At 37.7% G+C, this 16001-nt stretch overlaps 3 protein-coding genes across 3 annotated transcripts in view; all 3 read right to left on the bottom strand.

The window, feature by feature from the left end:
* The window catches only part of LOC136263621 (uncharacterized), a gene marked incomplete in the record, with an annotated part of 463802 nt that overhangs the window by 60181 nt on the left and 387620 nt on the right, over positions 1-16001 (bottom strand).
* On the bottom strand, positions 1180-8060 carry LOC136263651 (ras-related protein Rab-10-like). The gene is made up of 3 exons (XM_066058292.1): positions 7641-8060; positions 5157-5320; positions 1180-1765 (listed from the first exon to the last, which is right to left on the bottom strand). The coding sequence occupies exons 1-3, from the start codon at positions 7987-7989 to the stop codon at positions 1289-1291; spliced, it is 990 nt and encodes a 329-aa protein (XP_065914364.1). The 5' UTR covers positions 7990-8060; the 3' UTR covers positions 1180-1288.
* Positions 13556-15593, bottom strand: LOC136246445 (uncharacterized). The gene is made up of 2 exons (XM_066037925.1): positions 14670-15593; positions 13556-13723 (listed from the first exon to the last, which is right to left on the bottom strand). Exons 1-2 carry the CDS (start codon positions 15552-15554, stop codon positions 13556-13558), a joined length of 1053 nt encoding a protein of 350 aa, XP_065893997.1. The 5' UTR covers positions 15555-15593.

Raw genomic sequence — 16001 nt, 5'->3', positions numbered from 1 at the left:
ACAAACAAGTACACAAAAAACTAGAGTAGGGACCATAGCACATCAATAAAAAGCACTGAAACAAGCTGGAGTAGTGCATGACATTAAATCACAGTAAAACAATAAGAAATGTTAGAACACATCTTTTTGTTTTACTGTGGTTTAATATCGTGCTCTATTCCAGCTTGTTTCAGTACTTTTTATCGATGTGCTATGGTTCCCTACTCTAGTTGAAAATTCCAACTTTTTTGTGTATTTGTTTTATTATCAATAGCGGACACCTTGTATACTGTACAGTGCTGTATGTACAGTAAAAGACACTGATGCATCTTCTTGCACAGCGGAGGATCCCGGATAAATAATGGGATCTGTTATCAATGTTGGAAGTTGTTGAACATTCGGCTGTTTGCAATAGAGGGAGTCAGGGAAAAATGGGGGTAATCCACAATAATGAGTTTTGTCATTTGTAAAAATGGAACTGCAGCATGTCAAAAATTATCCACAAAATGATTACAAGTCAATTCAGCAATATCTAAAGATTCTATTTTATGCTCACTACACAGTACACACATTTTCAATGTGGGTTACTCCCTTTTCCTGACCACTTCAGTTTGTTCTTAGAAAGGGAGGGCATGATTTTATGTATGTAGCTAAGTTAGTGGCTCTTGACAGTATTTGCCTGGACTTACCATGGAGACTCATTTTCTGGTACCAGTCAATCTGGCATTTCTATATACCATTGAACATGGCATGCATACTATTTAGTACATACCTTGGGATGAAATACCCATGACCAGCGTTTGGCATTGATACATACAGTACATGTGTTCAAATTAAAACCCGCCATTTTTTTACATCTTTGTTTTGTGATTTTACTACATGTAGGTTCCTTACCAGATAAACTTGTCTAACAGATGATGTACGTGTGTATGTGATCTTGAAGAGCTGGATTCCAGTACCAACCACATGATAGTCACATTTAGGATATATACAAGAACAATTAACTATTACTAACCCACAGGAGTTCAATCAAATAATAATTTAGCATCACTACTCTTGCTGCTGAACATTGCATATACACAGTTGATGTACAGCCATTACAAGTATTTGTTTTAGCGTACATCCCTAATGGTATATCTTACACACTGCAAATATCATTTTTTCATTGTCCAGTATACAAAACTATATAAAAATAAAATAAAAATACAATTCTATCTTTTTGTATTGAATATTTTTATATAAATAATTCTATATGTACGTATATTAAAAACTATTAAGTTTTAAAGATTAAATTTGTCAATACTTTGATTTATGATTTGCAACATTTTTTAGAGGTTGGATTGGAAGTTGGCTTAGAATTTGTAAGTATAATTTTTTCAGACTGGCAAAATGTACTTGACTGTTGCTTGGAGTAAACCTGTTGGTCAGTGGGAGATATTGGTGTCCCACGCAGAATTCGTGGAAGTGTTTGTGCAAGATGAACAAATACTTTCTCAACATCAGAATTCTTTGCTAATGTTTCAAAATATGGCATTCCATGTTTCAATGCAATAGAAGCTCCATCTTCAGTGGAAACTGATCTGTCTTTATGATCACTCTTATTCCCAACAATTACTGTGTAGGCATCAGGATTGTGTTCTCTTGTTGTTTGTATCCATTCAACCACACCTTCACAAGTTGATGGTTTTGTGAGATCAAATACAATAACAATGACATTTTTATTTCTGTAGTAGCTGGTTGTCATGCTTTTGAACCTCTCCTGGCCTGCTGTGTCCCATATAGCAAACTATGATCAAGAGATTAAAATGATGCAGTAATAATACGTATACAGTGTGTATAGTCACTAGTACAGGTGTATACATGCAGTATGGTAGTGTTGTATGTTATTGTTAAAGCACTGCTGCACATGTGTATGGAAAATACAGCATGAGGGTGTGTATCAAGAGGCTAATACAGCATGAGCCAAAGGCGAGTACTGTATTTTTCATACACACAAGCATAGGCGGTGCTTTAACTGTTATATTGTATCTTCCTGGTCGTCTGGCTCGGAGTAATTGTCTCTATTACTCAAACTGCTGTGATTTTCGGTGATCAGGATATCAGTAAGTGCTTAACTACTGTAATCTATTTCTAGTCGTAGAACAAACTAATAGGATTAGTTTGGCTAGTTTTAGTGATTTACAATGTCACGCACGTGATCAATCGTACTGTCTTAGTGGAGTCGTGTTTAAAAAGCTTCATGATCAGACGATCAGTAAGTGTTTATACAATCTATTCTTAGCCGTAGAACGAACTCGTAATATTAGTTTGGCTGGTTTTAGCGATTTACAGTGTGTTATTTACGTAACATTCCTTAAATAAATTCATAACTGTACTGTATGACTCATACAGTACAGGTATGCAGTTGATTAGTACTGTATGGACAATACAATACACGGCATCGCTTTGATCCTCCCACGTAAAGTACAATATAGTATGGATCATGCTCCTAAACTGCCCCTAAACATGCAAAATGATATATGAAGCTAGTCTATAATCAATCCACTTACTTTGACTTGGTATAAAAATAATTACCAACATTTTTTGTATTTTTATACAATACTGTAGCTACCTCAAATCACGGCTGGTCTCATATCAATGCCAGGTCCTGTATAGTCACCGGAGGGTATACAGCGTCATAACATAAATTTTATAAAGTTCCTCTTAACATTGATTCTGCTTAAATCTAGAAACTTGCTGAGGAAAACACCAAGGAGAGTATAACACCGAGGCATGAAGTTGATTCATGAATGGTGGCCACTTATAAACGACAGGGTAAAAGGTAGCTTGAAAGAAATAAATGCCCAGGCCACAATTCAAGACAACCATATTATGGTATATTATACAGTAGGTATGTACGCATGCACATACATACGTACATACATGCATACATATGTAACACTTCTACACCTCAGATCAAAGAAGCTGCCCAGGCTACATTTCGTATGTTGCTCAACTAGCCGGGCTACATCTGAATGTAGAACGGACTACAACTGGGCAGCAATTATATAGACTTTAAGGCTGAAATCAATTGTGGGGATCGATCAATACTCATGTGATTAGGATGCACAACTTGGATTTTGCCATGAAAACCACTCAGATGGACAGCGTTTTGTTATCATCGCTATCCTACGAGTTGAAAAATGTTGGGCTAAGGTGAAAACTAGTGCTATAGCTTATTCACCAATCATTTCAGCACGTTTCTGAATATGGACCACGCCCCCATTATGAGGGTAACACTCTACATGTAACTACTCTACAAGCAAGCTTACCTGTTTAGGCCTTTAGTAAACTCTGTAACTATTTCATAAACAATTCAACAACACTGATTAAAACATTAAACTCGCATAACCGAAATTTTCTGTGGTACCTCTAGGATTTGTCCATTCAATGTACCATGAAACCACCTAACTTCAAAGGAGAATTCCAGGGTACATATATCATAAACCCTGGCTTGCCATGGTACCGTGGCCTTGATATCTGATGAGGTAACGTTGTTTGTTTTTATAAGAATCCTGGCAGTATTCGATTGTGGGAGTTTATTATTGCTCACGTGACAGCACTCAGACGGAGGCGATTCAACACCCTTACCACCCTATGAGTTGACAAACAGAAGTTTAAGATGAGAACTAGTGTCATGGTTAATTTACAATCACGTGTCCGTGTGTTTGATTATGTACCACGCCCACTTTTTGTATATCACGAGGTAACCACTCTACAGCAAAGCTTACCCCTCTGGATGTTTAGAAAACGTTGTAAACAGTGGTTAAATGATGTAGCAACTGTGAAACACTTGTTAAATCACAAAATTGAGTGTTTCTGTGATATTCATAGGATTTGCCCGTTTACGTTAACAAACGTAACCGAAACATTACTTGTTGCTGATCCATAGTCGAATTTTACAAGACTCTCTATATAATAAATCCAGCGGATTGCCTCTTATTGACTTGGGTGATTAGTCGCCCACCACAGTAGGCTATTAGCCTACATGGTACATATCAGTTGTATCATGTGCCCTCGTGATTTGCCTGATATGTACACCCACGCTCTCAGGCCTAACGGCCCTCGAGCTTGGGTGTACATATCAATGGCCCTCGAGCTTGGGTGTACATATCAGGCAAATCACTTGGGTACATCATACAACTATTACTTGTAATTGAACGTAACCAGAATGTACTAGCTGCTGACCCATAATCAAAATTTTCAGTATGCATATATAATGTATCCAGTGGCTGCACTTGTATTGGCTTGGGTGATTGATCGCCCTGTACAGGCTATCAGCTTGATATGGATGGGAAGTTTTACATATTAGCTGTAAAATGGGGCATTTGGGCTTTTCCTGATATGTACACCGTCCGCCTGTGGGCCTGCAGCCCTTGGCTGTTGCGCATACATATAAGGCAAAGCCCTCATGCCCGTGTTACAACTACTACATGTAGATTGTATGTAACAAAGTACATACAGTCTACATATAGCAGGTTTTTACCATGTCTATAACTTAATTATCACAAATTTTAAAAGGGTGACACTAATTCTGACAAATGTAGATCTCAAATCTGTGGAAAAATTTTATGCTGATTATTAGATACATGTTGGAAGGGGAGGGTGAAGCATTGCCAAGTTCTTGTATACTTGGCTACATAAAGACATATATACTCCTGTTAGTTGGGAATATGCACTGTGCCGACAACTCAACAGTAGTGAGGCACTCACTGCACACCCCCTCAAGGACATGCTTATTTCTCAGTGACAATTATACGGAGAGAGATAGAATAAGCATGAATTTAATTACTGAGCAGCAAGCCAGTGCTCACAAAAAAAAAGTGGTAAAAACTGCTACACTGTATATGGTACATACATACACATATGCACATACATACACATAAACATGTGCTTAATACCATATGAATTTTGACGAAAGAAACTTTTATGAATTTGACTAATCAGTTACATTCGTCAAATTTTAATTTGTCAAACATCAATAAACGTCTCAAAAGTCACATGTTTAGATCTGTGATTTCTTGCTTTTAAGTTGTCAAAGCTGACTAATTGTGTATTTGTCAAATTTTCCTTTCGTCAATATTTCCTGCTGTAAGGTACCTCCTGTGCATATACACATACAGTATTACAATACCTACTTCAATTATATTGTTATCTATCTCAACTTTCTTTTTTCTCAGATCAAAGGCAAGAGTAAGAGTCTGATCTGTGAAGATATCGTCACAATAGCGTTGTACTATACTGGTTTTTCCCACGCCTGATGAACCAATGAAAATTACTTTGACTTTGTACAACATTCCTCCTGTAGCAAAAAAAAAACAACAACAAAAAACAACATACGTACTTTATCTACGTATTAAAGCAGTATTGTATAGTGAATGAAAGTAAACACCAAATTAGCTATCACATAAAGGCACACATTACACAGAAATATCTTCTCAACTGTTATATTTTGTTTATGGTGTTTTCTTAGGCAATTCTTTAGACAAAGCCTCTCATGGCTGCTCTACATTTACATTTGCATACCAGAGAAGACATGCTCCCTTTCAACTCGAAGGGATACACTACTACTGTACATGGCCTGCTACATCATTTTTAGTCATAAGAAACCTGTAAATCCTAATGGGAAGAAGGTATTCAAAAAGTCTGTAGAGAGTCACTAGAGGTATATCGATATATGGAAATTTACAAATATTCCAATAATTGATACTAATATTTGCTCAGAGTAAACCTTACTTGTGTGGAAGTTTAGTACAGGCTTCATGTATGTACGTAGCTTTTATTTCTTACATGCCGGCTGCTTTTACCTTTTAATGCATGTGGGTACATACGGACAAAGATAGGTAGGCAGGTACATGCACACATGCGGTAATGTACAAGATGTATATGTAGAAGAAAATTTGCAAATCCCTACACAAAATTTCATATAATAGAAGAGTTCCTGTGCTAAAATAGCATACTCCTATGCTAAGCCGCACGCCTCTATATTGTAGGAGAAAATTTGTGTACCCTACGCACTGTACATAGCGGAGGTAGCTCAAGGGCTCTTGTTTTCTGGATAACATGCATGGATGGTGCAATAAAGTGAGGTAACACTGTCTTGTTTGATGACCTGGACTATACAAGTATAAGGAAAAATTAGTGTTAGTTAGAACGGGTTGACAAAGTTTTTACACTATTTATAGTATGTACAAATTGAGCTGGATTCTGAAAAAACAGCTAAAATTATTAGTGGATTTTTTTTTAATCAACAGCCAACCAGATGATTAGTGGTAACAACAAAGGTGTCAACAGACATGTATAGTTTGGTACAGTTTGGCAGTTTGGGAAAGGGATGTAATGGACACTGTACTTTTACGGTTTCCCCATAGGAAACGTATGGTGAAATTTTTGATTGGCCGTAAATATTATGTCGGACACTTCAACAAAAAGATTTTGAAATATTTTTAGCGGGTCAAGCAATACTACAAATGAGCCAAATTTCGAGATAATGTGTAATTGCATCAATGAGTTATTAAATGTTTTTGAGTTTACAGCTCAATGCGTACACCTGAGGATGATTTGGTCGACGCTATCACAAACTGAGGCCACTAGGTCTCTAAATAGCATAGAAACTGATGTCGACCCATTCTAAGTAATTTAGAAAATTTTCCTGGGTTAAGAAAGAGTGAGAGAAAGTGGAAAACTGTGCATGCTAGCATTGGGATTTATCCTTAAGTCGAGTTTATCGTGTCAGTGCCACTGCACCGGCATGACATAACATTACATGACAATAGTACCAGTATCAAGTAGTTACTGTGAATGATGCTGTGTACACAAAATTTCTCCTATACTATATGCACACGTATGTGGACATAGTCAAATGTTTTTATGAAAACAATTTCAGGAAACCAGGAATTACCTTACAACAGGCTGCAAAATGATTTATGCATGCACATACAGCCGGTTTACACTAGCCATCTAGTTTGAACTATCTTGAATCAGAGTAATTTCCAAGTGAGTGTAAACGCATACCGTATCGAACCGAACTGTGTCGAACCGCTCTGAAATGGACCTGCTAGGGATGTGGGTCTGGTTCGATCTAGTTCGCTCTACTCACCTAGTAGAAACAGTTGCAAACCTGCAGTTCGATTTATCTCTAATAAGCGGAATAAGGATATGGAGAACTACAGCTAAAATGGCAACTGTAATGACAAAATGAAGCAACAGCAAAGTATCTAGGGGACGATACGGAAGGAAAGACTCAACAACAAAAGGACTCTGAAACAAACAGGTAAACGTGCAAATGAATAGTTAACCAACTCCACAGAAGTGAGAGGTTGTCGCCAATGCTGAAAACTTCTCATGCCTACTAGCTAACCTTACGATAACAGAGCACACAAATCCTTTAACTCCATCAACAATATCTACTTTGATGAAATTATGATTGTGGGTTTAAGTTTTTTTGGTGATTGGGGCAAGATTGGCTTTCATAGTATAAAAGGGGCTAAAAAATTGAACTGAAACGATCTCGTCCAGAGCGACCTGTGGTGTAAACAGGCTGATAAACGTTAGAATTTTTTTCCCCAAAACTGCAAATTTTGTTGTATACCATATACTCAACTATTATCACATTAACCTACTATTGGTAAGTTGATGATCTTGTTTTCTTTCTGTCTGAATATGTTGTGGGACATTTTGCTGATGGCCAATATTTTCACTGTGAGGTTGCTCAAATTTCTTTGATGTATTCTGAGAATCACTTTCTTCCAAGGAATGTTGTTGTTCCATTGCAAATTGCTGCAAATTAGACGCTTGTGGTAGATGAGTAAGATTTAATGTCACATCTTGAGATTCAACTAACTGATTGTGTTGGTTACTGCCTTGTGTTTGCAGAATCAATTCTTCCGGCTCATGTACTATAATAGAATTACTTTCAGCAGTTGTACTACTATTGCTTTGGGTAGATTGACGTGATGATTGTGTTGTCATGTCAAACTGCTCTTCAGCATTAAACTCAGAAATGGCTGATTTGTTTAACTTCTCACTGACAGTTGACAAAGCTTTTGCTACAACAGATGAGAAAATATGTAACATCAAATATGCCAGCAAAGCTACAATACATATGTACAAAAGCCACCCTAGTGGAAACACATAATTATGCATAACGTATTGATCTTGTTTGAAATGTAACACTTGCAAATAAGTAAAGGAAGCTACCAGTGTACATACATACCTATGTATCATATGTACTAACATGTACTTGTGTACATATAGTACATGTAACACTTTCACACCTCAGATCAAAGGAGCCGCCCGGGCTACATTTCGTATGTAGCCTAGCTAGCCGGGCTACATCTGAAATGTAGCCCAGGCTACAACTGGGCAGTGATTATATAGATTTTGAAGCCAAAATTGATTGTGGGGATTGATTAATACTCATGCATGACTTGGATTTCACCATGAAAACCACTCAGATGGAGAGCGCTTGTTATCCTTGCCATCCTATAAGTTGAAAAACGTTGGGCTAAGGTGAGAACTAGTGCTATAGCTTATTCACCGATCGTCTCCACATGTTTTTGAATACGGATACGCCCTTCTCACAAAGCTACCACTCTGCATGGAGTAACCACTCTACAACCAAGCTTACCTATCTAGGCCTTTAATGAACTCTGTAATTATGCCATAAATGATTCAATAGCACTGATTAAAACATTAAACTCGCATAACCAAAATACATCCAGTGGCTGCACTCATCCATGCAGTCATATGATTCAAATTAAAGCACTTAAGCCATCACGCGTTACACAAATTGACACCTATGTGGTAGAGGAGACAGTTCACCATAACAAATATGTAATTTAGTGGAAAGATTGGCTACCGCTACTAACATTTGTTTCATTTTGACAAATTCGAAGCAAGAAGACAAGTGAAAAATTTTCATCCATTCTTATGATTAATACTTAAAATTTAGCTGAACATAATTGTATTGTCATGTAACACTTTCACATCTCAGATCAAAGGAGCTGCCCAGGCTACATTCGCAATGTATCCCAGTTTATGATTTGCCCAGGCAACACGTGAATGTAGCTCGGGCCACAACTGGGCAGCGATTATATACACATTAAGGCCAAAATCAATTTTGGGGATCAATTACATGTAATACTCAAATGATTAGCATGCAGCACTTGGATTTGGCCATGAATACCACACACACGCAGGCGGAAAGTGTTTTGCTATCCTACGGGTTGGAATAAGGTGAGAACTAGTGGTTATAGTAATGTTTTTGAATATGGACCATACCCACATTACTGACAACACAAAATTACCCTTCTACACGAAATAACCACACTACAAGCAAGCTTACCATCTAGACCTTTAGTTAACTCCATAATTATGCCATACATGACTTGACAGCACTAATTAAAACATCAAATTTATGTAACAAAAAATTCTCGTTGATATTTTCCGTTCATTATAGCCAGAATGTACCAGCTACTGGCTACATAATCGAACCTTTCAGGCATGTATACATGTACAATATACCACTTTAGCGTGGGCATTCAAAGGCGCTGCTTGGTGTTTAACTCACATATTGCCCGGTGGGAAAGCAGTTTGCCAATAACATTGATACCCAGCTAGTTCAAAGAATTGATGCGCTTTGACTCATTATATTGAGCGACATAGAGCTTTGTATTGTGGGACTCATTTTTGTAGTGGTTGGTAAGCTGAGTACATTTGCTAAGATAGACTAGTTGGATGTTACTAAACTATAATGAAGGCACAAAATAATTGTTTGGGTGATTGTGGATGTGTATTTCTACCCACTGCGTATTAGCCTTTGAACAGACCACAGAACAGCAAAACTACGTTGAAATAGGTTAGTAACTTACAGTCCTAAGTACTTAACTTAATATAATAACTTACTTGCTGTCCTAATGGCGAAGTTAGTTGGCTTAACTTAGCATAAAAACAATAACAATATAAATTCCATCCCACAATCGCAAGTTTTCTAACATTGCGTGTTGAAGCATAGTAACATATTAATGACATTTTAACATATGGACAACGTTTTGATGGCTATTAGCCCACGCTATTAAAACCACGATCAATCTTCATATGCTACTGTATAAAACAAATGGGATGAGTTCTCGTTAGTTCCACTTATACCGCGGCTGCTTGGGATTTTGCTGACATATACACCAGTAGCCCTCCACAAAAGCATGTGGGCAATTGTGCTGTATTGCACCGTAAAGAGTGCTTTATTACAAAAGCACTCTTTGTGGGCAATAAAGCACTATTTTTGCCCTAAAGTGTACTTTATGAAATTTACAGTACACTTTTTCCTTTGATCTTGCCCACACAAAGTTCTATAAAGCACAATAGTTTTGTGAAGTCTATATACGTATACCCACCTGTGAGGCAGAAACATAACAGTCCATCACCATACATTTTATACAAACGTCAGACCGTAATGAAGTGTATACCTGTAATGTCCTAGCCTTTATAGGAGCCAAAATATATTTGGTGTATGGTTTTCACTGCTAATAATATCTGTTCTTTAGTTGCTAGGAGATGTACATTGTTACAACGAGGGGATTCACTATGAATGTGCTTGACTAATTAGCAGCAGCCATATAATTGCCATGTAGAGATAGTGCTATGCACAAGAGCACTGTTAACAATCACATGTAAAACAACTAAGGTGTCCTGCACATGCTATGCTCTACCATGTTCATATAAAACCAGACATTATGGTGGGTCAGCTACAAAACTTCATATTTGTCACTGCTTGAGGAAAAGTGTCAATAGGAAAAGCAAAATAAGGGTATAAAGTACAGAGAGTAGATTTTTGTCAGAACCCCGAAAGACACATGTCACTAGTGTGTTTGTTATTGTGGTATAAAATGGTGGTTGTGTGCTGTCTAGTTTAGCATCTAACCTTGCAACTGTGGTCAGACAAGCGGACCAAATTTAAAATAGCATTTATCAAGTATTCCATTTTAGTGTTTTGTGATTTGGTGTCAGTTAAGACAATTCTGTGAAGGCATTTTTCATTATGTAAAATATTTCCACATTACCACTATCCATTAACAAATGTAGGTACATATTTTCATGCAATGTGTTATAAATATATGTATGTTATGTGACCAGATTTGTGAAAAAGGGTTTTCCACACACATCCAATTCTATGAACTTGGAAGACCATAACTCAAGTGTTCAAGAAACATATAAACCTGAAATTTTCTCTATCCATTAAGTTTTGTTGGTACTCACTACTTACCACATTTCAAGTCAATAACTTTTTCCAGTCTCAAGTTATGAATTGTCAAAGTGGACAACCTTTTTGCAAATTTGGTCACATATGTACATACGTACTAACATTATCACTGGAGTGGCTATTGTGTACTCTCTATGCCATGACACTAAGTGTTGGTATTATGTAATAGTGCGTGTTCTCTTGTAGCAAATCAATCTGTACCATTTGTCAGGGAGACGTCAGGTGAATCAGCTAATACCAAGTTCACTTTGTTACATACTGAAGAGCAGTTTAAGATCATAACGCGATTACCACACCAACCTGTGCAATGTAGTAGTGCTACAGCTACTGCAAACCAACCTTTCACAGTTAGAAATTCAACAAGAATGATTACACAAATGAAAATCAGTCGCCAGCGAAACCATTCAGTTGGATCTCAAAATGTCACACAAAATCCACCAGAAACATTGAACATGCACCAATCTGTAATGGAACAGCAACCTCCCCTGGTAACCATGCAAGAAAGTGATGATTCTCAGAATATGTTGAAGGAATCTGAACAATCTCACAATGAAGTTGTACATCATCAGTTAGATGAGCATATTCAGACAGAAACAATACAAAAAGATCTTGAACATACAAGTAAGTCATTGACAATAAATTTTAAGTGATAGTGGTGACATTTGCACAAGGGCTTTGTCTGATATGCATGCCCAACAGCCCAAGGAGACCTGAGGGCTGAGGTCATGCATACATGTCAACAAAAACCCAAATGCCCCTAATATGCGACACTTTCAATCCACAACAGGCTAGTAGCATGTAGCAGTTAACCAATCACCGAAGCCAATACGAGTACAACTACTGGATATATGTAATAGTTATATCATGGCTGTGAGGGATTTTGCTGATATATACACCCAAAGCCCCAGGCTAATAGCCCGTGGCATTCACACCAGTACGACTAATCACTCAAGCTGGTGAAAACTGATAGCCCTCACCGCGCTGAGTGGTCAATCACCCCAGCCAATATGAGTTCTACAACTGGATTGCTTTTATAGACATACCTAAATGTTTCGATGATGGGTGGGAGAAGGTAATGTTGCTGTTACGTTTGTTAATATAAACGGACAAGTCCTGGAGATATCACGGAAATACTTCACCATGTGTCACAATAGAATCGATTGTGGGTTGTAACCAAAACCTGCCAAAATACACAATGAACATCTACTATGCCAAACTATAGTGAACTATTATTTTGGTAAACTAGTTTGTGCGCATTCAGGTGACTAATAATTCATGCAATGCGCGTTGCTTTATTTTGCATATAGTACTCGCAGCAATACTTTAACATATACATAATACTCTGGACATATGTATAATGTTCAGTTTTGTAACAACTGTGACCACCCCTTAATTAGCACTTTACTGTATAGTACATATTAACCATTTAAGGTGGTGGCTACCTGGAAGTCGTGGTTATATATCCCACCACAAAAATTCATTTATTGCATCATGTGATTAGTGCTTACATAAAAATGACTGTTGCTCATACTAAGGCCCATTATCTTGTAACAAAAAGAAATCCGTTACTGTTTAATATTATCAATGACATCCAGTAAAGTAAGTAAAGTAGTTTAGAATCTTTTTTCAGAGGAATCCTGGTGCTTCACATGCAGCATACGTCATTTGTGGTTGTAGTATGGTACAGTATTCTGGAGTGTTAGCGCAACTTTCTGCGCCAGTTTTGTCTTGTATACTAGTGAAGAAGACCGCTATATTAGTGTAAAATAAGCAGGTGGTGTTTGTAGCAGGGCTGCATGTCAAGAAAAAGAGATTTATGTGCTGCCTGTCAATGCTACAATGGGTTTTAAAAACTACTAAATCTCATAGCTGTGGCATAGGCTTAAGTTGTGTTGAAAATACTTTCAGCGTCAAAGCTGGTTGCACATTATGGTGAAAAAATGTGGAATCTATTCTTTAGCAGCATAAGTAGGACACAATCCGCAGTCCATTACAATCTGTCCTGTAGCGTCATTATTCAGCATGTGATGGCCATACAAATAAGCATGTAGAAAAGTAAGAGCTGGTCTACAATGTGCTGGTATTCACTTTGGTGTAGTTCTTCAAATGTATTCACAACTGAATAAAACCTTCAAACTGGAAACTGTCAGGTAACCACTACCTTAGACTAGAGATGGGTGATATACCAGTACATATCATAGGAGAAGGTATTTTAATAATGAACCACATCTCTGCATATTTCATCTCAATAAACAAGGAAAAATAAGGATTTGTGGCTTACACTACCACCCCAGTGATTAGCGGTCCACTTTTCCTTAAAATTTCCACACATAGTGACCAGCCACAGCCCCTTTTGCTTAACATATGTATACAGTACATATAAAATATACTGCAAAACATACCATTGCTTTTGATTGGTTGCGATGAAGGCTGTAAATCTCTCTCCTAATCATGAAAAATTTATATGTGGTGAACAGCATTATACTATTGCTACATAAATGAGTATACCTGTATTTGTAAACGTTTACTTTTAATTGGGAAACTGCACATGATTATGACAACAGTATGTTGCATTGATCATTGCTGTTATATAGTCATTTCTTAGCCATGTACTGTAATAATCAGTTCATCACCAGTTTACAATGCAGCAATCTACGTATTGTTCCAGTTACAACTGGTTAGTGTGCTCTAGAATCATTTGACTTATGATTACAATGCAACCAAGTGCGTATGTTAGCTGTGCTACATGCATTATGCATGTATGTAGTTATTACAATGAGCCTTATCTACAATTATGTCATAATGCAAAATGGTAAGAGAGTGGCAGTACTTTGTACAGAGAGGGATAACGTTTTGATATGTTCCCCATGAAGAAAGTAGGAGAAAACTCTGGTGAGACTTATTATTAATAATTTTCCTGTGTAGGGATATGCATATTTTCACACTTTTTGAAAATTCCTAGACCTAGGACTTTTTGAAAAGTGCAAAAATGTGTTCCCCTAAGAAATACAAGTAATAAGTCTCACCAGAGTTATCTCCTGCTTTCTTCATGGGGAACACATCAAAATGTTATCCCTTACAATAACTCTCTGTACAAAGTACCGCCACTCTCTTACCATTTTTGCATTATGACATAATTGCGGATAAGGCTCATAGGCACTGTACAGCTACCAATTTGACTTTTGCATTGCTTTGTTGTGAGAGTTGGACCCAACAAAGCAGATTGACAAACAATACTCTGTATCCCAGTCACCTGTCTAGTGATATCAGCGAAGCAAACACAATCATCACCCACAGGGCTCCAGCACAGGCAGAAGGGTAGCAACAGAAATCATAAATTACATCATGTTTTGAGCAAAAATGTTTTGTCAGATATTAATGTACAACATACCTTGAGTGGTTCAATGGTCTCAGCAACTTCTCGTATGGCAGGTCGTACATCTGGGTCATCATCTAAGCATCTCACAATCATTTGAATTAGCTGTATAGCTACTCTTTCATTTATCTTATCAAAGTATCGCTGACGTCTTTCTACTTCAGTAAGAGCATAAAGCCTCCTGGTCTTAGGGTCTCTTCTTTTTGAGCCTACAGGTGTTGGCCATTCTTCACAAAGCAAGTGGAGAGATATCCCAGCAAATGAGAATACGTCTACAGGAGTGTCATAGATTGGTTCCTCTTCCAGTGTTTCAGGAGGCATAAAATCAACAGTACCTGGTGCTGTGGTCAACTTTCTCTTAGTGTTTCTGCTTTCAGCACGAACTACTTTAGCCACTCCTAAATCTCCTATCTTGGCTACAAGATGTTCATTTAACATCACGTTATTTGATGACAAGTCACGGTGAATCACTGGTGGTTTACGTAAATGAAGATAACTCAACCCCAATGAGACATCGTTGAGTATAGAAATCTTTGTTGTTAGGCTGACATTTGACCGGTTACTTTGTACGAACATAGTGAGACTGGTGTTCATCAATTCCATTACCATTGTCGGAATATCTGGCTGCTCCACCGAGTAATACACGCCCATAAACTGCACTATATTTGGGTGACGGATGTCACTACTGTTAAGGCACTCTCGCACAAAGTCATCTTTAAATGCCTCCTTCTGTTCCGAGTCTATCAATGTCTGGTGAATTTGTTTGGCGGCGCAGACAAGACCACAGTATTTCACTTTAAACACTCTTCCATATGCGCCACTACCTAGTTCAATATTGAGAGGAACGACTCCTTCAAGAGTTACACGTTTCAGTAAATCGTTTACATTAGCAGAAGCCATTTTAAAAGATTAGATTAGTGAAATAGATTTATAAATAGATTAGTGAAATACAAGTTTATGGTCTAAATAAAATCCTTCGTGCTCATGATAGTCTCGTGCCCAGACCCCACCCACTGCGTGGTGTGGGTGGGGTCTGGGCACAAGACTAATGAATCCCGCGTGCAGACCTCTCAACTCTCACGATTTGGTCGTGAGACACACGATTTCAGCTTTGATGTCACGACCAAGCGGTCACGACCGCTTGCTGATCTTTCACCAAAATTTCCTAAAACACGCTAAATCTCCTTGATTCAAGGCCCAAAGCGTCTTGTACCAGGTATCACGTGATCATTAATTAGAAATAGCGGGGCGCCTCTGTATTTTGAGCTGGAATTTTTGGCAGTTTTCCGTGGTTTTTATTGTGTCACAAGTGAATACGCTGCCAAACAGTTTTAAACACAAAGGTGA

Source organism: Dysidea avara, chromosome 1 (assembly GCF_963678975.1).
Source record: "Dysidea avara chromosome 1, odDysAvar1.4, whole genome shotgun sequence".
In the NCBI taxonomy this organism is placed as follows: Eukaryota; Metazoa; Porifera; class Demospongiae; order Dictyoceratida; family Dysideidae; genus Dysidea; species Dysidea avara.
This window is presented reverse-complemented; position numbering and strand designations above follow the sequence as displayed.

Coding starts and splice junctions, on each gene's coding strand:
- LOC136263651 (XM_066058292.1), bottom strand. CDS start 7,989: ATGACAACACAATCATCACGTCAATCTACCCAAAGCAATAGTAGTACA. Junction 5,321..7,640: donor AGATCATCAACTTACCAATA/GTAGGTTAATGT, acceptor TTTTTGCTACAG/GAGGAATGTTGTACAAAGTC. Junction 1,766..5,156: donor TAGATAACAATATAATTGAA/GTAGGTATTGTA, acceptor TCTTGATCATAG/TTTGCTATATGGGACACAGC.
- LOC136246445 (XM_066037925.1), bottom strand. CDS start 15,554: ATGGCTTCTGCTAATGTAAACGATTTACTGAAACGTGTAACTCTTGAA. Junction 13,724..14,669: donor AGACCATTGAACCACTCAAG/GTATGTTGTACA, acceptor TTTCATGATTAG/GAGAGAGATTTACAGCCTTC.